Source organism: Pinus tabuliformis, chromosome 9, assembly GCF_031772625.1.
Source record: "Pinus tabuliformis cultivar Carrire ecotype Pingquan chromosome 9, CPIR1, whole genome shotgun sequence".
Lineage (NCBI taxonomy): Eukaryota > Viridiplantae > Streptophyta > Pinopsida > Pinales > Pinaceae > Pinus > Pinus tabuliformis.
This window is the reverse complement of record NC_142307.1, coordinates 1,212,539,140-1,212,565,263: the sequence shown is the minus strand read 5'-3', so window position 1 is coordinate 1,212,565,263 and position 26,124 is coordinate 1,212,539,140. Positions and strand designations below refer to the sequence as shown.

At 39.7% G+C, this 26,124-nt stretch overlaps 1 protein-coding gene across 1 annotated transcript in view; it reads right to left on the bottom strand.

Annotated features, from left to right (window-relative positions):
• Window positions 1–26,124, bottom strand: part of GSTT1 (glutathione S-transferase THETA 1) — a 319,954-nt gene that overhangs the window by 89,241 nt on the left and 204,589 nt on the right. Inside the window, exon 6 of the mRNA XM_089438574.1 lies at window positions 17,986–18,191. Coding sequence (XP_089294700.1) covers window positions 17,986–18,191 — 206 coding nt within the window. The remainder of the gene's footprint in view (window positions 1–17,985; window positions 18,192–26,124) is intronic.

Sequence of the window (26,124 nt, the reverse complement as noted above, 5' to 3'; positions counted from 1 at the left end):
ATCTCAGACAAAGATATAGTGTTGATGGATCTCGCATAGCAGTCCTGGAATATACATCTCGGTGACATCCTTATAGCAGTCTAAACATATTGAACAGCAATACAAGGTATAGATCTACATACTCAGCATACTATCTCAACATTATCATGGTGATGTAATAAGTCTCTGTAAGGATAGTGATGCTCAACATTCTTTTGAAAGGTGATATACAGTCACAATGATATCATAGTGTTTAGATCTGCCCAATGTTGTGAAAAGCGCGAGCGGGATTAAATCGGCGTCGGGAATGAAGCGGAAAAAATAAGAAAAATCGGGAAAAAAGCGGAAAAAAGCGGGAAAAAAGCGTTTGGTACAAAAATATTCATTTTTTTTCAATTTTTTTAATATCTAAACCATCTACAACATAAAATAAATACATTGACACATAAATATGATAAAAAAACTAACATATAAGATGTTTAATATCATTTGTAGTGCTAAAATCACACATAACATTGAATCATGTCCTGAATAGTAAGTCCTGACTCCTGAGCCCTAGCTCAGCCTCAAAATATCAACAAAAAATATGATAATGTATCTCATCATGTCATAATGTCATAGACTCATATACAATAAAATGAAAGTCTAATCCTATTGATTTCCTCTGCCCCTCTTGCGAGAAAATGTCACAACTTTCCCTTTCCCTCTAGATGTAGATGCTGGTGCCTGTGCTGGTGGAAATGGCAGTGGAGTCTGATGTGCTCTAGAAGCTGAAGAACTAGAAGTATGAGCTACAAGAGGTAGACCACGTCCTCTACTGGTGGCAGTGGTAGCCCGGGTAGGCGGTGTCACCTCCTCCTCATGCTCCTCCTCCTCCTCCTCCTCCTCCTCCTCCTCCTCCTCCTCCCCCTCCACTACATCCTGCACTAACCAATCATCAGCAGAATCCATGAGAGGCCTCTCGGCCTCAACGCTCCATGCAGCAGTGGTGTCAATCCCATCCAATGAGATGGCATCCACATCAGGTGTCCTCTCAAGTTGCCTCACCCACAATCGAAGATTGTAGTAGACGTAGACCATGTCATTAAGTTGTTGGGACTCCAACCTGTACAAAGATCATGAAATAATAATTAATAATTAATATTATAAAAAAAATATTGTTTAATGAATTCAAAAATTTATTTGGAAATTTGCAATATTTTAAATGTTTAAGTGTTAACCGGTTGCGCTTCTTGTTGTGTATTTTTTCAAATACACTCCAGTTGCGCTCACATCCTGAGGAGCTGCATGTTTGGCTGAGGATGCGTACGGCAAGATTTTGCAAAAGGGGTACTCTGCCACCATACATCTTCCACCATGCATCTACAACAAAATTACAAATAAAATTTTAAATAAACATAAGAAAAAAATGGAATTTGAAGAGACAATGAAATTTGAAACAAAGTTACAAACTAAAAAATACCTGGCATTTTAATCGTCCTATCAGTGACAGCCATCTCAAAGCCAAATGTGCCACCTGCCATCTTATATGTCTCAATTTGTTTAGAGATCTCTATACGTTGTTCTGGAGATTGCACCATCTTCTGGACACAGGATAAGAATCCATCCATGATCTCAGCATCAAAATCAAACCCACATGCATAAGAAAATGCAGGGTTCAGGAAAAGCCCAGCAGCATGAATGGGATGATGGAGTGTGTTGTTCCATCGCTCATCAATCACTCCCCATAGAAGGAGTTGTTTCTGAAACCCATCATCTCCCTTATCATCATAGTAGGCCCGAATGGCTTCTTTGGCCCTGTCCATGGCTTCATACAAATAGCCCATTGCGGGCTTCTCACCATCAACCACCCGAAGAACCTTTACCAAAGGTTCAGTAACAGCGCACACCTCCTGCACTCCCGCCTAGAAGTCTTCCTGGTATGAAACTAGTCTGCATACGACCTCTCCTTCTGGTTTGCGGCTCATTGACATAGCACGCCACTCCTCTGAAAGAAACATTCTCTTCACATCCCACATAGAATTCACGAGGGATTGAAGAGATATGAAACTCATGGTAAACCGTGTAATGGCGGGGCGCACCAACTCTTTTTTGTTGGTGAATCTTCTCATCAAGCTAAGCACAGATGTATGATTATATATAAATTTTGTGATGCTTTTTGATGAGTCAACAATATCTTTGACAAAGGGAATTTTCCCTATGTCCTCTAACATCAAATCAATACAATGGGCAGCACAAGGTGTCCAAAATAAAGTAGGATGCCTATCCATAAGCATTCTACCAGCAGCAACATAATTTGCAGCATTGTCCGTTATGACTTGGACAACATGTTGTTCACCCACCTCCAAAATAAACACATCCAGCAAATCACATAAAGTTCTTGCATCTTTGATTTGATGAGATGCATCAACAGATTTGATAAACATAGTCCCCTTGGGACAACTAACCAAGAAGTTTATAAGGGTTCTCTCCTTTTGGTCAGTCCAACCATCTGACATAACAGTGCATCCTGTTTGTGCCCATGATGCCCTAAAATCCTCCAATCTTTGGGTGCAGTCACGCTTTTCACTTGAAGAATCCGGCCTCTGAAATCATGATAAGAAGGGATTTTGTACCCCGGGCCAACACTGGCAATAGCATCAACAGTAGGTTGGAAAAAAGGATTATTCCTTACAATGCTGAAAGGAATATCACTCTAGAGGAGAAATTTTGCCATCAACCTGTCAGCTTGTTCTTTTTCAGTTCTTTTTAGCATTGAACCGATAGATGGTTGTGAACCAGGTGTGGTTCGAGGAACAAAAAATTATGATGCAGCTACCGGATTGACTGATGCTGCAGTAGGACCAGTGCCACTTGGCCCACTTCCTTCAGCTGACCTTTTTAGTTGCCTTTTGAGTTCTTCTTTGGCCTCTCTAGTGTGCTCTAATTCTCCCAATGCTCTCATGGCTCTTTGGATAAGTTCAGGATTTGTATTTTTACAGGGCCCCACATCATGTCCAGGGATTTGTGCAAGGTGAAACTTCAACCTGTACACCCCCCCGCGTATCTCCTTTCCACACAACTTGCAATTCAAGTTTTGTCTATCATTCGGAGCTTTAGGTTCACCATATTCCCAGAAAGGATCCAATTTCCTTGGCATGTTTGTTTTTGAATTTTGAATTTGCAAACCTATGGGAAAATAAGGATTAGGAAATAGGAATTTAGGATTACAATTTAGCATTTACAAAATTACATGTTACAAATTTCCAGAATCCAAAGTTCCAAACCCAAGTTACCCAACCAAATGGCAAATGCCAAAAACAATGAAAAAACATAAACAATGTTTAAAAAAAATGAAAAAAAAAAAAAAAAAAATTGGTTCCCATAGTCATACCAATTTACCCATCCCAAATCAATGAAAAAATACAAAAAATTCTTTAAAAACAATGAAAACAAAAGGAAAATGGTACCCATATGAAGTTTCCCAACCAAAAACAATGTTTTTAAACAAGGAAAACAAAAAAAAATTAATCCACATACCGGTTTTATGGAGAAATTGGTGGTCTCCTCTTGAATTTTTCCTACAAGCACTTAGATTTGCTCACAAACCCTCGAGCTGCTCTCTCCAAGACGTTCTCCTCCTCCTACGCGCGCCCACAGTCCAAATGAACAAAAAAAAATCAAAAATCGGCAAAAAAAATTTAGTCGTTTTTTTCCCATAAAACGCACGATTAAATCGTCTTAGGGAAAAAAGCGCGATTTAATCGCGCTTTTAACAACATTGGATCTGCCCTCTAGTGATCTCAACATGAACATGTATCTCAGAAGCAGTCACAATATGCAGTAATGAAAGAAACAATGATCGCCACAGTAAGGAGGGTCAGTCTCGACAAAGGTAAGTGACAAGGATCATGATCTTACAGTGCAGTAAAGTGCAGTCATGATCTCAAGGAAGGTGCAGAGATCATCTCAGCCTCAAGGTGCAGTCATGGTGTATGATGCTCTCAACAACCTTGCAGCAGTGATGAAGTTCTTGGAGATGCAATAGTGATGACTTCAGAGGTGCAACAAGATAATGATCTCAACAGTGTTCAAACAAGAGGATTGATGTCTTGGTCTTGGAGAGGCAGAATGTGTCAAGGGTCATGGTCTTGGTATTCGTCAATGGAATCTCTATAAGAAGAATTTTGCGTGGGTTTTCCTCTCCAAGAGGGAGAGGTTTTGGCCCTGGCAGAAAGCCAAATATTTGTGTTCTTGTCTCTTTTGTTCTTGATAGCAGTTTGATGAAGCTAACACACACACACTAATAATGAATGAAAGATCAAGTTAAGATTAATTGTATAAATACTTCACAAATTGTTATCATGTTAAGAAGAATCACCCTAAAATATGTGTGCCCTAGATTCTTCAACATGCACAGGGCAAAGATCTATTGTCTGTGATGACGTTGATTGTCCTGGAGCGTGGTGGTTGAAGGGAATATTTATGTATCTTGCAAGTGGCATAGCTTCAGTAACTGGTCTTCAATAACAGAGTATAGGGGTTGTTTCCATAATAAGCTTGCATGCTAAGGGGCAGTTGTGCATGTTACTATGATGTATTTTAGCATGAGTTTGATAAGACTAACATTCTGAATATTGTTGTCTTGTATGGTGAAAGGTCAATGCTGCAATTAGCGTTTTGCAGATATACTATCTTGATGAGGGTTTGGTTTGGCATTTGAGCTAGGGTTTAATGCTCTATTGAGTATAATGTTGTAGAGAAGGTTTTGATTGATTAGGGTTTGAGAACCCTAGCATAGATTGAACAATAAAGACCTAAGGTTTGTTGGATACAAAGTTGAATGTCTAGGGTTTTTACACTCTAGACCAAACTTGAAGAATTATTAAATTCTAGGGTTTGGCATTAAAACCCTAGCCATAAAATTGTAAACCCTAACCAATCATAAGGGTTGGAGAAGATGACCAACTAAACCCTAGAATTGATTACTTCTGCAAGCAATACCAAGATCAAGAGGGAGCTGATGTACTCTTAAGAGATAAGTATTTTCCTGATTATTTCTATTGTTGTTTTATTTTTAGTCTCTTATCTTGGTTTATCTTGCTTGTTTGTATTTGTTCTTCCTTGGCCTCTTAGTGAGGATTGCAGGTACATAATGAAGACTGCCAAGGATGTGGCAATCGATGGAAGAACAAGGTGACAAGAAGACTTGTGATTGATGAGCATTAAAGGGAGCAGACATGATCAACCTAGTTGAAATATTTTTTATTTATTGTGACTTCCAAGACAGGTATAAGGCTTGTAGAAGGATGTTGATCCAAATCTACTGAAGATGAACCTCCTCTATATATTTCTGACTAAAGCGGAGAACCTAAAGGGAGTTGATCGAAGAATCTTGGTTTGAAGCTTAATGAACTTCTTGTTGAGATCTGGCATTATAGACTGGGTCCATGGACATCTTCATGACATAGAATTTGAAGAAGCTTTGCTATTGAAGCTTACTTATTGGCTCATTGAATTATTTAATGCATGAATTTGCACTTTTGGGTGCTATATGAGCCTAAATGACATGGGTGTTTTATTGCATAGCTGATTTATGAAGCAATTGGGCTTTGGAAGTTGTTTTCTGGCTTGTATTATCTATTATACATGTCTATTGATGAGCAGGTTGCTAATTATTGTCTAAAATATGTTGCAGGTAACAGACTGCAAGGATTCTCTGACTCTGATTGGGCCAGAAGTACTGATTATGGAAAGAGTACAACCGGTGGATGTTTCTTCCAGACTCTCTTATGGTTTCTTGGATGAGCAGAAAACAATCTTCTGTGGCACTAAGTTTTGTTGAGGCAGAATACATGGCAACATGTGCAGTGACTCAAGAAGCAATTTGGCTTCAAAAATTGCTTATCAGTTTGTTTGATTAGATGTTGGAAGCCACAGTGATATTTTGTGACAATCAAAGTTGTATAAAGTTGTCAGAGAATCTAGTGTTCCATGGCAAGTCAAAGAATATTGGCATCAAATATCACTATTTTCGTGACATGGTGCAAAAGGGAGCAATGAAGCTCTAGTACATCTCCACTAATGAGCAAGCAACGAATATTTTGACAAAGCCTCTCCCCAAAGGAAAGCTCGTGTACTTCAGAGAGAAGTTGGGGCTTGTGGAGCATGCCTCTCTAGTTGAGAGGGAGCAATGATCTTCCTAGATCATGTTATTCTTCCTATATAGCATTGTAGTCCCTGTGTTAATGTGACCTATATAGGAAGAATGTTTTAATGGATTAGATAGCAACTGGGATAGACATTCTCCCTGTGTCTTGTACTATGACATAAATAAGGATATTATCCATGTGTATTGTGCCTTGACCTGAATAGGGAGAATAGTCCTGTGAGCATCTTCCTGTATCTTCTACTTTGACCTGTTGAAGAATGTAACTAGTATCGGTCTTCATAATTGTATTTGAGTCATGATGTAATGTATTTGTTTATAATTAAAAAAAATATATTATTATTAAGCATGGGTTTCATGCTTTGTTTATTTGTTTCTAGGTCAAATGCCTCCATTGAAGGCTTCTAGGTTTGTATCAAAAGTCAAAGTCATATTCATTATGTAAAGGACCCTTCTTGGGCTCCTTATGTTGAAGAAGAAAAATATGTTTTGTGTTTAATAAGTCTCCATCCTCTACTAGTTGGCCTCATTGAAAAGACACGTCTTCACATCTAAAGAGTATATATACATGTGTTATTCGACCTATTGAAGAGGTGACACACACACACACACATTAGATCTATTATTGAAGAGATAAGAAAAGGATGCGAAGGGCAAGAAAAGGAGAAACAACTCAAGAAAAGAAGAGGAGAAGTTTGTCAAGCTAAGAGAACAATATATTTATGTTTTCTACCACACGTGTGAGGGATTTGAAGCTCGTTGCAGGGGCCGAGGATGAAGACCGAAATGTAGAAGTTGCAGAGAAGAAGAGCCATGATTCTAGATGACTTCATTGAATTGTGTTGGGGGATGACTTGGTGGATGAAGGGAGTCTATGTTTTGGTCAAAAGGTCAATATTGTATCAATTTGATTTGAATCTACTAATCGAAGAATTTGACTAGGTTTTCCACTTCATAGGAGTTTTGCCCTAGCAAAGTCTCTACATCTTGTGTTCTCTTGTTGTCTTTATGATCTTCATAAGTTTTTGACAGTTGTCTTGATGATGAATATATAATAACAAAAAAAGAAGTAATAACTAATCACAAGAAATTGTCAAGTAAAAGAGAAATCAGAGTAATAATCCCTAGTTAAGTTGCCCTAGATTTCTCAACATGACTTGTATGTGGTTGTAATCTCTGTGTCTAATATAATGACCTATATAGGAAGATGGACATTTTTGTGTGTCTTGTGCTATGACTTGTATAGGTCTGAAGTCCCAGTGTCAAGTATAGTGACTCATACAGGAAAATAGGTTTAGAGGCTACTTGATTGGATAAGAGCCTCCCAAGATCTAGCTCAGATCTCATTTCAGAGAAAGCTTGTTGTTAGCATGCATGGATATGGCAGTACTCAAATTCAGAAGTACTAGCTGATTGATTTATGTCTCTTTGGTAGACTATGTATGGATATGATGGTAGCATGGTTATGAGACATTGATTGATGTCTCTTAGGGAGACCATGCATGGATAGTACCATGGCGATTTGGTACTGGTTGTTTGATGCTAGTGGTGATGAATTATTGATGTTGATCTAAATCTTGAGCTTTCCTTAGAGAACCTTTTCAACTTGTATGACATCTTGACTATGATTATGAATACCTCCCTAGCTAAGAGGGAGTGTTGAAATTGTAGCTATGGTCGGTCTTCATAAAAATTATTCATTTTCATTGTATTTAAGAAAAACAAAATTATTATTTTTATTTATAATTTCAATTGGCTCCCCAAGTGCTAGGTTGGCTCTTCTAGATGATCAAGTCGACTTGCCTTGAACTCTCTCATTCGTGTCACATGATGGCTAGTTGGCTTGCCTTCAAACTCTCTCATTTAGGTCACATGATGGCTAGTTGGCTTGCCTAGAAACTCACTCATTCAGATCAGATGATGGCTATATAAAGAGGTTAATTTGCTCTCCTTGTGATGCAATTCGAACACACATACCTTACTCATCTGCTCTCCTATGTGAAGTGGTCTGAGATTTGTAGATCTGCTCATTACATTTATCATTTGAAATCAGTGATTACAGATCTGTTGATTATACTTATGACTGAAGTCAGTAGTTCAAGATATTCTCATTATACTTATGTTCTGAAGTCAAAGGTTCGAGATCTGCTCATTACATTTATGATTTGAAGTCAGAGGTTGAAGTCAGTGACCAAGATCTTCTTATTATACTTATAATATGAAGTATGCTAACTGAGATTTGCTTATTATACTTGTGATTTGTAGTTTGGTGATTGAGATTTGATTATTATACTTCTGATCTGAAGTCTGGTGACGGAGATCTGATTATTATATGTGTGATCTAAAGTCTGGTGACGAAGATCTCCTCGTTATCAGATGTTTGTTTTGTTCATGACTAAGACTAGGTCGAGATCTAAGCCTATATCAAAGCTCTAATATGATTATGAGTCTATTCAAGGTTTGACCTTTAGGAGATCCATTATCCAAGTATTGTCTATTGTGCTATGGTGAGAGGATCAGCCTCTGGGTGGTGAACTTGTTGGAAACTCTATTGGACAACTTGTTGACATTGTGTTTCAGACATTTACATTGGAGACTTAGCACTTGTGAATGTCGTCTTGTGGGTAGTATTATATATGTCTAGATGTATTCTTGAAGGATCTCTCTAAGGAAAATCTTGGTTGGGTTTTCCCCTTTGAAGGGTTTTTCCTCGGTATCTAACTTAAACATTGGTGTCTTTCGGTATTGTTCACTGTGATCTCTTCTTTCTCTTTATTGTTGTTGGTTGAATTTTCGAAGTATAATTATTCGATGAAGAAAAATAAATTGTAATAAGCTTACAAATAATTATCAGTAGATCAAAAATATTGCTTGTACATCTTGTACTTGGTTTTTCAACAGGCTTCTCCTGGAATCCAATTTGGCCTTTAAGGGGATTTGGACTCTTTACATAATGATCCCTACAACTAGAAAATTGTCTTTTTTGACTGCAATTTGGCCCTCCTCCTAGGAATTATTTCGACCTCCAACAATAAATTGGCCCTTCAAAATAATTCGACCCCTGCACAAATAATTTGGCCTCCTTGAAGAATTAAGATATTCACTTCCCCCAATTAATTCGACCTTTGTAATGCAATTTCTCTTTCCAGAATAATCTCGGTCTACTATAACTACATTGATCTCCCGAACCCCAGATTTTGACAATTCTCAACCCTCCTTCCTTGTTAAGCACCAATGAAGAACCTAAAGTGGTTCTCCCTCTTAACTAACTAGGGTGGATGGTTCACCACTGAAACAAATTGACACCAGCTAACGTGTATAGTTCCAACACCGAACTAGGATCTCCAAAAAGGTTTCCCCTCACACAATAAGCTACTAGAACTCTAAGTTCAATTCATAATATTCCAATCATGTCCTTGAATGAAATTTGATCTTTCTTTTTCTAATTTTCCCTATGCAAATACCATGGGTTGATGAAATACCATGGGTCGCATTTTAATAATAAAGTGACTTTACGAGTTTTACTTCTTAATTAAATGAAAAGTCACGTAATAGTCATTTTTTAATTTAATTACTCACTATCACTTTTAATATAACATAAAATAATTAAATTTAGTAACTCCCTTTTTCTTTACTATAACCTACGGGAATCAGATAGGCTAATGGGTCACCTACTTGTGATGATCACTTGAAAAGGGACATGACAGTCCAATTGTGGATGGTATGCAGGATTGTACAACTTGGAACCCAATTTCTTCCAAAGTACCTCTAAAAATGCCCAAGGAATTTGATATCTCTATTAGAAATGATACTCCTCTGTAGTCCATGTAATCTCACAATTTCACAAAAGAAAAAAGAAAACAATTTAGTAGCCTCATTTTTTTCCTTGCATGGGATGAAATGTTCCATGTTTGACAACTTGTCTATTACAACCATCAAAGAATCATGACCTTTTTGTGTTGTAGGTAGTCCCAAAAGGAATTCCATACATCTTCCCATGGTCACTCTGGTACTAGTAGCGAGGTATACAATCTTATAATCTGACTCCTGCCCTTCACCAATTGAGAAATCATATAGAACTCAACAATTTTTTTAACATCCTTGTTGATGCTAGGCCAAAAATATCTCCACTAATTTTGTGGTTTTGTCAATGCCAAAAAGTCCACCCAAACCTCCACTATGCAGTTTTTTGAAAAGATTCGAGCACAATGAGCTCCATGGAGTGCACAAAATTTGATTCTTAAACAAGAATCCTTCTTGGATGTGGAAATCCAAATACAAAGTTATATCAATAATCCAAGGTTCTTTGCATGCTTTCCAAGCCTCGGCAAAATCTGCATCCTCTTCATACAGCGTAAATTTCCAAGCTCACAACTTCAATTGACAACATATTTAATATCATTATCCTTTGACTTAACACATTTTCAACCTTATTTGATCTTCCAAACCCTGTTTCAAAACAAACATGTAACTTTGGAATAATTATATCCATTTGGAATGCTTTTGGTTAAGCTCACCTTGAGGATTGAGGTACTGCAGTGCCTTACAATTAGTAAATAAGGGAAACTCCTTCAATAGCAAGTAGAGTCGCCATTTCTTTAAAACTTGAACAATACAAAGAATTCTTGACTGAGTACTTCTTCTTGGCATCATTCATCTTCCTGCTAAAGTATGCAATCATTCTTCCTTCTTGACTTAAAATTTCTCCAATTATTGAACCGCTCACATCACAGTCCACTCGAAACACCTTATTGAAATTTGGAAGTGCCAAAATTGGTTGTTTAGTTACCTTCTTCAATTTCTCAAATGATTTCATGGCTCCCGTTGTCCATTGGAAAAAAAAAAATCTTCATACATTCTTTAAGTGTTGCATAAATCTAAAATTTCAGACCACTTTCCTATAGAGGCTTGCTAAACCATGAAAGCTTCTCACATCAAAGGTACTTTGATGTTGGCCAATCTAAAATGGACTTTACCTTTTTAGGATCCATCTTCAACCCTTCCTTGAAAACTACAAATCTCAAGGACACTAACTCTTCCTTCATAAACATGCACTTTTTCAAATTTATCAACAATTTCTCTTCCTTTGACCATAGTCACACCTTTCTCACATGCTCCAAGTGTTCTCCCTTGGTCTTAGTGGAGATCATAATGTCATTTAGGTACACAACAAAATTTCCCAAAAAATATTTCAAGGTTGCATTCATAACTCTCATGAATGTGCTAGGAGCACTAGTTAATCCAAATTGCATGACTAGCATTTTAACAATCCATCCTTTGGCTTAAATGTTGTTTTTCATACATCACCTTCCCTTATTCGAATCTAATGATATCCATTCTTCAAATCGATCTTTGAAAAGTACTTAGCGCTACTTGTTACCGCTCAAACTAATAGGGGTCCTAGGAGGGGATCCTATAGACCAACTACTAGGTCAAGGGGAAACAATGGAGCGATAACCCACTGTCACCTCATCTAAGGCTCCTTGATCTTTATAGACTTTCACTAATGGGATGAGTCCTGGTATGAGAGGAATTACAATAATGGATGGGTCATGAAAAGATATGAGGTGATTCCTAAAGCCTATTCACAAGAGAGGCTCAACTAGATGGCTTGCTTGCTTTGAAAGCAAGGTGATTGGCTCTCTAAGAAGGGCTATAAGGATGCCTAGGCCTAGGGCTGGAGGATATGCCTTGTCAAGGGGCTTCCTAGGCTTAAGGATCCTTGTGAAGAAATGGATTCTATGTAATCCTTGTGGAATTTGAGTTGTAGAGTTGTGGGACCACAAAGAACCCAAGTGGGCCCAGATTAGGTCAAGGGTATGGAGTTGATCAATCAAGGAGGGGCTTGACCTAATTAGGGAAAAGAATAAGATCAAAGGACTAATCTTCTTTTGAGATTTGAATGCAATGATCCAAGTGAGGACACTAACCCAAATCAACCCAAGGCAAGAATTGGTCTTATGGCTAGGGCTTGCTATATCTCAGGATTCCACCATCGGATTTGCTTGAAACTTGGAGGACCTCTAGAGATAACCCCAGTGCAGTAGTGGACCAAAAATCGAGGTGTTTGGATGGCTAGAAAGGAATTTGATTGATGCCCTAGATGACCTATTAGGGCTAGGCCTAGAAGGAGAGGAAAAAGGCGAGAAAAATAATCTTTTAAGTGACCACCAATGGTTGGATCAATGCCTTGCCTTTGGGAGAGATGGAGTCAAGGTGAATTTGTGATTTGGAGAGGCTATACCCAATCAAGGAGACTTCTAGGCAACTTCGCATGGCAATTAGGGCATGAGAGCAGCTACCAAAAGATTTTATACTTCGATGTACAAGAATTGATGACTTATCAAGGTGTATTCAATGGAAATTAACCTCTAGGAACATTCATTCATTATACATGACACATGTAACATATGCAGCACTATAATAGATCAAAAATTCCACAATTTCACATAAATTAGAGGCAATTTTAGACCTAGATAGCGAAAATCCCAACAACATTCATGTGACAAGATAAAAGTAAAGAATAGACATGAAAAGAGCACTTACATGTACAACGAGTATATCCAATCATCAAATCAAGACAAATTTGAAGCTCCAAGATCAAGAGAATAGTATCCAAACATCAAAATTCATCCATGAAACCAAACTTGTCCTCCAAAAGGGAATGTAAAATTCTCACAAGAGCTACTAATCCCAAACAAGTGATGATGAGAGGAATGAATGAGCCTCTCATCAATTTATATCCTCTATAAAGAGTTTGATTTGCCTAACTAGGCCTAATTAATCTTGAAATAATAAAATAATGTGCAATAATAACATCCCTTGGTGACAAGCCCACCAACATAGCTCAATAACATAAAAAGAAGCCACTCAAGAGGGCAAAATAATCAACCTAATGAGTCATTGGGCTATTGGGAAGGTGTAATGAAGTCCAAAGCATGCCATGGTGAGAAAATCTACTCCAAACATAGTGGATAAGGGGTTGGCCCCTTGATATCTAAACAAGTCACATGTGGTGTCCCCAAGTGGGTGTGGGGGCACTATGACATTCTCATGGGTCTCCAAGTGGATCGATAATGCTTGTAAACCATCTGTAAGGGCTAGGATGATGACATATGCCCTCCCTTTGTCTCCTGCAGTGAGACACATCCTCATCTGGGCCCCGGAACATCTGCCAAGTGTGTGGTACATGTGTGGAGCTGGTTGGGCATGGTGATCTAGTTGCATCATTCTCATCTAAAAGATGGAACTTGAGCAATCCCTGAATGGTGTTGGGGATCCATGAAGTACTCTTTGCTATGGTGGAGGCCCATGGCTCTCAACGATCAACCTACAAGTGCCAATGTGGCCCTCTGAAGGGCTTGGACCCTGTATAAGGATACCAAACCCCAAATGGAGACCCACCTGCAATCTTGCATAAGATCCAATGCATCCCCTTGCCCTCCAATACAACAAATCATTAGAGTAATCAAGTAAAAGAGCTTACAAAGTATGGAATGAAGTGAGCAATTCATGGTGGCATGACCTTCCATAGTGGGTTTTGGCATGTACCTGTGTCTCCAAGCTCAATAAGGGGGTTAACCAAGGACCTTATTAGGTGGTTTCAACCTTTAAAGGGGGTGGCATGTCCATGGTACATCCATCAATGGGTAGGCGGCATGTGATATATTGATGGAATGAAGTGGGGATCAGGGGAAGGATCCAGGCCATATGTCACGGTACAAGGGTAGCTATAATGAGGGAAGCCCACACTTGGGTATATAAATGTAGGAAGGAGCAACTCGTGATACATGAGTTACCTCCACTTTTGTTTTTCCACCCTTCTTCATATGCCTTTTGCCTTTGATTTATTTTTCTCCATAACTGCACAAGGCTCCAAGGGATGAGAGCATGATGCATAGGATGTAGTAGTAAGTACCCCCCCTTTAAGGTGGGGCATTTCATTACCACTGGGTTGGGACAATCATGGGTTCCTTAATGTGGAGGGGGCTCATCTAGGGCCCATAGGAACCAGGGTGATGGCCATAAATAAGAGGTAGAGCTCATGCTTGGCTTTTGCCCACATGCTAAATTTGTATGTCTCGACCATCTTTTGCATTTTGTAGTACATTTCCTATTGAGAGTGGCCAAATTATGTTTTTTCTTTTCTTTTTAGTTGCATCAACCTCTGGGGCATCGTTCCAGGCCCGATGCAAAGTGTGGACAAAGGGAGGGGGAGGCTAACCCTATGTGGACCCAGTGGACACATGTGGACCCGAATGGGAAAAATGATGAATGGGGTTGAAAATTCATTCATTGATCCCTTTCTCCTCCCTAATTAGGTCAAGCATATCATTGGTTGCTAAATCTTATCCCCTTGACCGAACCTTGGGCCCATTTGGTCCCATGTGGTCCCATGCACTATCAAGGTTAATTCTTCAAAGATCACCTGGAACCCAAGTTTCCTCAAGTATTCTAGGAGTATGGATCTCCTTTATAAGACATACTCAAAACCTAACCCTAGAAATTTTCCCTAAGCCCTTCCTAGGGAGCCTTCCATCTTGTCTTCCAAGACAAGCAAGCCACATATTTGAGCCTCTCTTGCGAATAGGCTTCCAGGAACACCCCTCGCCCTATCATTGGTCCATCCATTTCATGATCCTTATAATAATGGATCTCCTCCCATCGGTGAAAATCTGTGAAGAGTAGGGAGCCTTAACCGAGGTGACAGTGGGCTATCGCTCCATTGTTGCCCTTACCCTAGTCGTAACCCTTCAAGGATCCCCTTTTAGGACCCCTGCTAGCTTGAGTGGTAACAGGCTCTATCTTTTTCCTCTTCTTTAAAGGGTCATGTGAGTAAGCCAAGCACCCAAAAATCCTCAAGTGCCCAACTTTAGGCTTCTTCCCTGTAAAACCCTCCTCGAGAGTTTTACCCCCCAATACCTTCTGAGGACTCCTATTCTAGATATAAACAGTTGTGTTGAATGCGTCAGCCCAAAGAAAAATGGTAGACCCTAATCATGTAACATGGCTCTTGTTGCCCCAACAATGGCCTGTTCTTTCTCTCAACAACCCCATTATGTTGTGGGTAGTACGAAACTATCAACTCTCTTTTAATGCCCTCCTACACAGAAATTCTTGAAGTCATTGGAGGTATACTCACCCCCATTGTCTGACATGAACAACCAAATTTTCCTCCCTGTCTAGTTCTCTGCAAGAGCTTTGAACTCTTGGAACCCACTGAAGACTTGACTCTTGGTATTCATGAAGTAAATCCAGGGCTTCCTAGAGAAGTCATCTATAAAGGTAACACAATACTCATACCCACTCAAAGAGACCAATGACATTGGACCACATACATCTAAGTGTGCCAAATATAGAATCCTTGTTGCTCTGCTATCACTGCTTGGAAAAACAATCTTGGTGTACTTTCCAAGTGCACACCCTTTGCCCACATCCAGATGCTCTGTATTGAACCCTATCAGCCTTGTCACAATCTCCCTCAGAATCCTAAGAGCCCCATGGTGCAAATGAGCCATCCTCCTCTACCATAACTGAAATAAATCACTGCCACCACTGCTAGTGCTAAGGCATGTGCCAACTGAAACATGAACCTGTATAGTCTCCCCTGTCTGATCCCAATCACTTTCACTGTAGCAACACTAGATGTCTTAGGACAAATGAGTACCTGTCCATCTTGGAAAACTACCTAGTACCCCCTATCCTCAATGGTAGAGACTAATATCAAGTTCTTTCTCAACCCTAGAACGTACAAGACATATCTCACTGCCATGGGCTGTCAGAACTCCCTCTGAAAAAAAATTGTCCCACGCCCAACTACCTTGACCTTGGTGTCATCTCTAAGCACTACCTCAAGATCCACACCACCCTTTGCAAGATCTGTAAAGTGCCCACACAAACCTGTCATATGGTTGGAGGCTCCACTATCTATACACCAAACACTGGTAGATGCTACACTTGTGGAAGCCAGCAAGGAAGACTCTCTCTCAAACTGAGTGGAAAACTAGTCAACTCGGTCAAACTACCCAGAAGTAGCTCGGTCAACAGATCAGAATTTCAGTCAAACTGCAATCAAACAGACTACAAGAACTCAGTCAACTGCCTCAGAAATTTGGCCAAAATGTGGCTCAGAAATCAGTCAAACAGATCATGTCAACGCTGGTCAACAGACTTCAAAAAGGCTCAGTCAAACTTCAAAAGACTTCCTCCTTCTCCTTTGCACGTGTCACCAAGGGTCACACCCATTCAACTGGTGGGGCCGACCTGTCTCTTTGGAGCCTACATGAGCTCAAAATTAATAATTTTAATTTATTTTAAAAGGCTAATTTGAATATCAACCGTAGCTACCAAAAAGTCATCAGGGTGGAGCAAACATCTAGCTTGCATAGCAACATAAATGTTAGTATGTGACTATATTTGTATTGATGATATCAGGGAGTTAAACAGCCATAACGATGTGATATATAAGGTAATTGTTGGATGGTAAGATTCTTGAGAGAATTGTACATGAGTTTTTGTCTTGGCAGGCCATCTTGGGTTAGACTCCTATATTGAATGTAGTATTAATAATAAACTTACCTTTTTTTCTCTATCTCCATTTTATTTTGTCCGTGTTGTGATCCCACTAACTTGCTAACATCCACTTTGAATGCTACTAGTTTTTCCACTAGTGGAGAGCTTCTGAACTGATGGCTAGGTTATTTTTTCTTGTATATTCATCCCATTAGTGAAGGTTGATTGTTCTAAAGTAGTTAGGATTAAAAAAAACAAAAAATATTAAATTTTTTAATTATCTTCGCATAAACCTGTGACAGATAATGCATAAGGCTTTAGGCCTTGATGCAACTAGAGAATCAATTAGTTACCTTTAAGATAAGGTAACAAACATTGATATTTAATTTTAATGATACTACATCACAACTACATATTAAGGAATGATTGTGTCATAGCACTCCTTCTAACATTCACAATAGAAGACATCATACCCAGAGAATAGTGATTTTCTTACCACTTGATGGTATCAGTTCATCTTTATCAAACTGGTTGGTAAAGGCATAATGAATAACAGCTAGTAGCTACTGAAAGCAGTTGGAGGCTTCAAGGATTGTGAAAAATGACTTGGTTCTTTATCCTTCATCTTCTCTAGTGCTTCTCCCCTTATCTTCTGAACTTTTTGTTGTTGGTGATCAATTATTAGTAAGCAGTTCATAGAGAGCACTTTGCTAATGTTTTCTCTCATTTTCAGGACTTTAGGATATAATATTTAATTTGTATCCCCTTATTCAAGTCGTATGCATTTTGTCTATAGATGTTGAATTCTTGCTTGTTACTTAATCTTGATCTTCAGATGTTCAGGAATCATGTACAATCAGCCTTCAATCCTCAATCTAGGTATCTTGTAACTCTCTATTGGCATCTTTAGTAACCATATTGGTCCTTCCTATTTTCTTTGTTATAACATTAATTTCTATCATTAAGATGCTCCCTATTGAATAATGATTGAGTAATGATTTACAATCCCTAGTGCCTATATATATATAAACACTGCCTGGTCACAAGTGTGAATGGGTACAACCCTCGGTGATTTAATTAGTAATATTATTATACTTTACTATAATTATTATTATTATGACATACTTATGTATGTTACAATATTGAAGGTTGTATCCAAGCCCACATACACATTCTCTCTCCTCCCATTGTATTCAAAATAGTTAAAGTTCAGTCAGAAAAACAAACACGCTTGAACGCAAAAATCATATAATTGATGCTTCCTAAAGAGTAAATATCAAACAGAGATATATACATAGAAAACTATCTTAATGAAATGGCAATACATGAAAGGCAAGAAACCATACCTCTAGTTGCATCACTTCACAAGCAAGACTAAGATCTGCAACAGATGGTTGATAACCACCAGCTAAAAATGTTCCATTTCCTGAAAGCCATACTGTTTCAAGTATTGAAAGAGATGATTTCAACAGTATTTCTGCTTCAGATGCTGCTTGGGGGTTGAGGGGCAGTCCCAATGCAGGAGCTAATGCACGATTCAGTACCAAGCCAGCTGCAACAGAGAGTTAAAGAAATCAAACATTATACAAATTAAGGACAGTTACATATCTATCATTTGTAACAGGCTTTGTGCACACTGTAAACTAATTTAACACTGTACTATACATTAAATAACATCAAATACTATATATTAAATGGTAGCTAAACAATGTAGTAATGATTGTTGTACTATTTGTTGATTTTTTGTGTAGCATCAGGAGGTATTCCCACATGCCTAAGTCAGCCTAGAAGAATTATGAAAGATTAAATTAAAAAATTTGATTTTTGGAGCATTAAGTCAGCCCAGCTGATGAAAGGGTGCATGCCTTCAGTAATTTTATCCACATTCAACTAGTATATATAGATGTTGTGACATTTGATTTTCTACACCAAAACAAAGAGCAAGAAAGATTATTCTTGTGTGGAAGAGGGCAGCAAGAGGCCACAGCCAAGAAGGAGGCAGAGTTAGAGGGCAGTGTTACCACACAATCTCGCAGGGCCCTAAGAAGGGAAACTTATGGGACAACTACTAGACTAAGTGACAACAATGGGACAATGACCCACAGTCACCATAGTCAATGTCCCCTACTCTTTATGGACTTTCACCGATGGGAAGAATCCCAGTTGGAAGGAAATCACTTGGGATAAATAGGTTAATTATTAGGTATGACGTGATTCCACAAAGCTCATTCAAGGAGAGACACAATAATGACTCCATGCTTCAAAGAAGCTAAAATGCTCTCCAAGAAAAGCTTTAGGATGAGGAGATCAAGACTTAGGGTTTGAGATATGTGATGATAATAGGTATTCCTAAGATCAAGACTCTAGGTGATGAGGTAGGACCTCTCAAGGAAGCTCTTTGTGATGCTTTGACACTTCTAAGAGGCTCTTCGCTCCATTTAAGAGACCTACAAAAGACTTGCACAAGACCTAGGGTTTTGTGAATTGTCATGGACAAAGGCACTCTCAAGGTCAAGGCAAGGAGGAGAAAGGGCTTCTTATGATTTATTCCAACGAATACTATGCTCATACAACCCTCAAAGAAGTCCCCAAACCAAGGAGATACAAGCTAGATTTTTCCCTTCTAGGGCACACCTAGGGCACAAGATTTTATGGATGGAGAACCGTGAGAAACCTACCAAACTTGGAGGTCCTCTAGACAAGACCTTAAGGAAGAGTCTTGTGCTCACAGAATCCACCAATTCACTCTCTAGAGGATTTCGCTTAATGCCCTAGTCTAGCCATCCAAGAGGAAGGGGGCCAAAATTTTAGGAGAATTTACGAAGAAAGGAGTGTGTCATCACTAGATGTTACTCACCAAAAGTGGGGACTCCTAGGAGAACTTATTTCCTTGTCATTTTCTTCAGTCGACAACAAGTAGCCCCCGAGAGCCACTCATTGCCTATGTGATGTGTCGCTTTATCTCCACTCCCTGCATCAGTTATATGTTTCCTCGCCCACCTGTCAAGAGCATATGTTAGAAGGTGGGCAATCCAACCCAAAAGGTATGTTTTTCATTGTGCAATCGGGTGCTTATGTTTGTTTTTCATTGGGCATTTTGGGCATGGATTATTGGGTAACTTGGAAGAAGGAAGGGCTTTGACCGTGGTTTTGTTCTCTCACCTTAAAAGGGGGGTTAATCCTCAAACACAGTCCCATGGGATCTCCCTTATTGGCCTATGGATTTAGGATGGGCACTACCAGGGAAACCCTGGTTTTGGTAGCATGGTCCCATTTTCCCGTTCCACATTTTTCACTCCCCTTTGCACATTACAAGCCCTATTTCATCATTTTCCTTCTCTGGGTCCCTAGGGCATTGGCACACCCCCCGCCCCGTTGTCCACATATATGGGTCGGGCCTAGAAATGTTGCCCTGGAGGTTGATGCAAGCTTGCAGCTAAAAGAAAATTTAAAAGCATATCATGGCCACAAAGCAAGAAACAAAAGAAAAAGAATATTATAAAATGCAAAAGATGGTCGAGACATTTACTATAGCACGTGGGAAAAATCCAAGCATGAGGTCTACCCCTTATCATTATGGCCATCACCCAGGTTCCTAGGGCCCATGAGTGCTCCTCACATCATAAAGGAACCCATGCACGTCTCAACCCCTGGTGGATGATGAACTGCCCCACGTTAAGGGGGTAATAACTGCTTTACATCATTCACAGCATTCTCTCAATTCCTGAAGCCTCGAGCAGTAATACAAAAGAAAATTCAAGAAAAGGCAAAAGGCAAATAAAGAGGGGTGGAAAAACAAAGGTTGGGGTAACTCATGTGCAATATCCCGATTATTCATTTTAATGATTTTCTCGGGATTTTTACTTAAGAAAAATATGTTCGTAAATTTGATAAACAAATTTCACAGATTAAACCATAAAATTAATGGCAACAAAGGAAATATAATCTATAGTTGAAGAATAGATAGTCAACACATAAAGGATATCTCATCTTTATTTATATTACTACAAAAACCGATTTACAAATCTCGAGGATAACTGAGATGGGATCATCCACTAAATCTGGCCTCAAGATATATCCACTGCTACAACACTGGATCTGGCCTCCCAAAATAGCACTGCAACCAATAAGCACTCCTGTGAATTCTAAATGAATTCACCAAGGGATGAGATGGGTTTTCGTCCACTCTCACCAAATCACCTAAGGGTTTCTGTCCCGGTGCTACTGAAGCAAAGAACTCGATTCTCCAATCCTCAAGAAAAACAAATACACAAATGTAAGACGACCCAAATAATCCACTCCTCCTTTTAAAGGCTCGATAAATAAATCTCCAATCTTCTAGAAGTATTTTATTTTATTATTATTCTAGAAGCTCCTCCTTGACTTCATCTTAAGTGACTTAATTTATTTATATTTTACTTATGTCACTTTGGCCTTTCCCCTTGATTAACCTTTTCCCTTTTCATTAAGTGACTAATTAAAGTCACTTTAATCTAGGAAAATGGTAAATTGCCCACTAGACTTTCTCTAGCCACGAGAAGTCACTTCTTAACATCCCATCCTGTAGATCTTCTCGCTCCAGTTCCAAAGAGCTATCACACTAAGGTTGTCCATTAAATATTCCTTCCGAAATGCCACCATAAGCATAATTAATTAAGTTATGCTCAATAATGACCCTATTTTACAAGAATTATCAGAAAGTATTGGAACCAAAAACAAGTTGTGGAACTGCTCCTGATGATGGAATATGCCAAGCAAATGTCGTCAAACCCCATAAAAACTCCTTAAAACGCCCCCAGGACCTCTGACGATGTAATCCCACTCCTTGTGACGTGGCCACCATATACCCTCAAAATCCATCTTGGTTGTTCTATGAGGAAATTGACAATGGGGACATTACAAGTCATTTGTTGATTTGGGGTAGCATCGGATGTGCCCTAGCCACGAAACTTGGTGGAGAGGCTAAGGCGGAAAATTCTAAGCAGTTTGGGAGATATTAAAATAATTAATAATTTTTGTGTAATCCCTAAGTCTAAACTTAGGGAAAATAAAATATTAATGTGAATTAATATGAAACTGTGTTAGAATGGTCCAAAAATCATGGATCAAGCCAGATCTAATCTTAGTCCTTGATTAAGGACGTAATCTCGGTCGTTGATTTGTCAACAAGAAAAGTATACGAGGAGGCTTGAGGGTCACTTGGAGAACACACTAAGGGAGACCAGTCAGTTCAATTTCTGAAACGAGGTTAGCTAAGAAATTGAACCAGTGGTCTGGTGAGCAGTCAAGAGGCAACGAGTACGGAACAAAGAGACGGGAGTTCAGTGCAGAGGCAGAAAAGGCAGACGCAAGGCCAGAGGGAGCCACGCAGAGGCAACAGAGACTGTGCAGAGCCAGCAGGGCCTACATCATCCACACAGAGGTTGCAGGAGTGACGTAGAAGGCCAGAGAGGCTGCGCAGAGTCTCAACAGGCTAACGCAGAGGGTTTTAGGCCACGCAGAGGTCAGTAGGGCTGACACTGGGTTCAGAAGAAGTGCTGAAGGATTTGTCTATCTGTGGGTAAGCCAATTTGGCACCCTGTTGTATAGAAAATTGATGAATAATAAAATCCTCCCTTGCTGCACCGGTTTTCCCACATTGGGTTTTTCCAAGGACATTAGTCCAAAATATCTGTGTCAATGTGTTGATTCTTGTGCATATGTTTGTTTCTATATTACGGTGTGATATCTGCAGCAGTGTTTATTTTAATGTTTATTGAAGTGATTTAATGAATAACTTATGGTGGAATAAGTAGGAAAAATAAATCAGTTACTGTTGTGATAAAATTTTCACATGGTATCAGAGGAAGTAATCAGAGACAAAAAGGGAAAATCAGTTATGGGTCGAGACCATGATGCAAAGGCATCCACCTCAGGGGACTCACGCAGATTTTCAGAAGATTGCACAAGAGAAAGAGATTTTGATTTCTCTGTATTGGCTTCCAGGCTAGAAGAAGAAGTGGCGTGCATGACTTGTGTTGCATCATTAGAAGTATGGTATATAGACAGTGGAACCTCATGGCATATGACGGGAATCAGGGAGTGTTTCTCAAAATATCGAGAAGAGAAGATGAACTTTCAGATCACCATGGGGAACAAGGCAAAGTGTACTCTAGTAGGGAAGGGTACCATAGTTTTTCAGACAGAATCGGGAGAGCGGTTTTGTGCAACAAATGTGCTGCATGTACCAGGATTGGGGATGAACTTACTTTCCGTGTCACAACTACAAGGCAAGGGCTATGACATCTACTTCATCAAGGAAAAGTTATATGTCAAACACCCGAGCTGGAAAAAGAAAGTGCAGATCGGGATCAAAAGTAATCAGTTGTATAGATTACAACTAGAATCACCAATGGCACTAATAGGCAGTCATGGGGGCAAGGACTTGAACAAACTATGGCACAGAAGGATGGGTCACTTGCACCATGGAGCTCTGAGAATTCTCAGGATCACTGTAACAAGAGTTCCAGATCTGAGAACGGAATGAGATGATGTATACAGGGGATGCGCTCTAGGAAAGTATGCCAAGGCGGCATTTCCTAGGAGCAAACACAAGGCCAAGAGTGTACTAGGATTGATACACTCAGATATCTGTGAACCTACGTCCGTCAAAGCTCTCAGTGGTGCCGAGTATTTCCTTACCTTCATTGATGACCACTCAAGGAAAACTTGGATTTATTTTCTGAAAACCAAGGATGAGGTTTTCTGTCGATTCAAGGAGTTCAAGGCTCTAGTGGAGAGTCTAATTAGGAAGAAAATAAAAGTTTTGATAATGGTGGAGAGTATGTCGATAAGGACTTCACTGATTATTGCGCTAAGGAGGGCATCAGAAGAGAGTGGACAACTCCCTACAATCTGGAGCAGAATGGGGTAGCAAAAAGAAAGAACAGGACTATTGTAGAAGCAGCTAGGGCCATGTTGTACGATCAGGATATGCCAAAATTCCTGTGGGCAGAAGCATGCAACACAACTGTCTATGTTCAGAACAGGACTCCTCATCAGGGATTGGGCAAGATTACTCCAGAGAATGTCTTTACTGGGAAGACACCTGAAGTCAATCATTTTAGGATATTTGGGAGTTTGGTATATTGTCGCATGCCCGAAGAAAAGAGGAAGAAGTTGGATCAGACTGCGGAAAAGGGCTATATGTTGGGATATAGCGAGAACGCTAAGGCATACAAAGTCTATCTTCCAGGGAGCAGGAAGGTAGTAGTACAACGAGATGTAAAGTTCATGGAGGACAGAGCTTTTAAAAGATCTCGTGAAATGCCTTCCGAGGAGCAGCCGAAAGAGGATCTATTGGTCATGCTTCTTCAACCAACAGAAGTGAAGATTTCTTCCTTAGGTCAGGAAGATTCTCAGGATGAGGAGGAGGAGCGAACAGAAGCACCTGCTGGCAGAGAAAGAACTAGCAGGGAATTTCGTCAGATTCTGCGTGATGCAGAGAACTTCATCGGTGAGCCAAGGAATAGTAAGAGGGAGAAAAAACAGCCAGACATATATCGGGCGTTGGTAGCTCAAGATGGAGAGCCTGCCAGCTTCAAGGAGGCAGCTCAGCATCAGGTCTGGCTAGATGCGATGGTAGAGTAGTATAACTCCACAATGGTGAAAGATGTCTAGGAGGTGGTGTCAAGACCTCAAGACGGATCTGTGGTAGGTTCGAGATGGATCTACAAGATCAAATATGTTGCGGATGGCAGTGTTGAAAAATACAAGGCCAGGTTTGTGGCTAAGGGGTGTGCTCAAAAGGAAAGGATTGACTATGAGGAAACCTTCACCCCGGTAGCTAGGTATACATCTATTAGGACCGTGATATCTCTTATAGCCCAGATGGGATGGGAGATCCATCAAATGGATGTCAAGATGGCATTTCTGAAAGGGGTAATAGAAGAAGAGGTATACATTGAACAACCAGAGGGCTTTGAAACTCATGAGAAGAAGTCTCATGTATGCGGACTGTTAGCGCTTGAAATTTCACCTCAGGCTGAGAAAGGTAAACCTCAAGGCTACATCAAACCATTTAGCCTCGTAGCTAGCCCTACGGGGCAGGAGAAGGCTCTCTCCGGTCAATCTCGGCAGATCTTCAATGGGATGAGATGACCAACAAGGTAACACTGATATTAGGCTAGTAAACTGATTAAAAAGGTTGATTGGGTGTTTTTTGGGTTTTTTGGTGGCAAATTGAGGAATTGCAATTTTGGGTGCGAGGATTGGACACAGTTTCTGCAGGGAGTTCTTTGGGGCGAGGTAGGAGACAGTATTGATGCTTTTGATTAAGGTGGATGGTCCGGAATGACAAGTGAGGAGCTAAGGAGAGCAAACAATAACTTTGAATTCTCCTTAAACAGTAGAAAACATAGAAATTAAACAAATTTAAAAGCAGAGCATGGCAAGCATGAATTCTTACTTTAACACTTCATTTGTTTAATATGCAGAAGGAAAGAAAGGAGATGATCACATAAACACACTTACAAGAACATTGAGAAACACACCATCAACACATGAGTCCACAAGAATCCCAAAAAGGACTACAAAACCCTGGTCTTCCTTAGCCAAAAATTGCAGAGATACAGTGAAATAATACAATGATAGCTTCTCCCTCAAGAGTCCAACCATGAAAATGAGCAAGAAAGTACATAATATAGATGATCTAACCTCTTTCCCTGCCTCCATGGGTCGAGCTCACTATCCTAGGAGCTGTTTCAACAACTTCTAAACTAGACACTAGAAAATAGGCAGTCAAAACAACTTGCCTCTATAAACTTGGAAACCAGTTCATACAATCAATTTTTTACCCTTTACATGAATGAATCTTCTAGAAGTGTTAAACAAGAGTAAAAGTGTCTTAGAGTTACCAAAATTACATCAAAGATAATCATCTTCAACCCCAAAAAGTCAAACTGAGTCAAATCTGCGTTTTCTGGGCTGTACAATGCAATCTGGCAAAATCTGCTCAACGGGTCGCGCCCCCCTGCTCAACGGGTCGCGCCCCTTTGGAGCTCTGTTTGGGGCACTTGCAGGTGTCAGAATTGGGTGCAGGATAGCTCGTTGGAAAGGTCTGTGAGTCTACTTTCCAACCCAACTGGAATTTTTGAATTTGGAGTTCATTTGCCCTGTCAAAAACCAATTCTCCCAAGACAGCTTTCTGCAGTTCAAAAAAGTGGCAGAAAGTCAAATTTTTCATGTATTTTGACCTTCTGGAGGCCCAAAACTCCATAAAAACTCAAGTCCATCCATGGGCATATGTAACTTTGCATAACAAATCTAGAAATGCTGAGTTTTTGCAAAAAGGAGCTGCCATGACAAAGGGTCTCACCGGGGGTGAGACCCGTTGAGGAGCCAAAACCTGTAAATTTCCAAAAAATGCCAAAATTACCCAAAATTCTCAAAATTTTTGGGATTTGTGCTGTGGCTGAGCTAGTGAGTGCCATGATCTTTGAGGGATG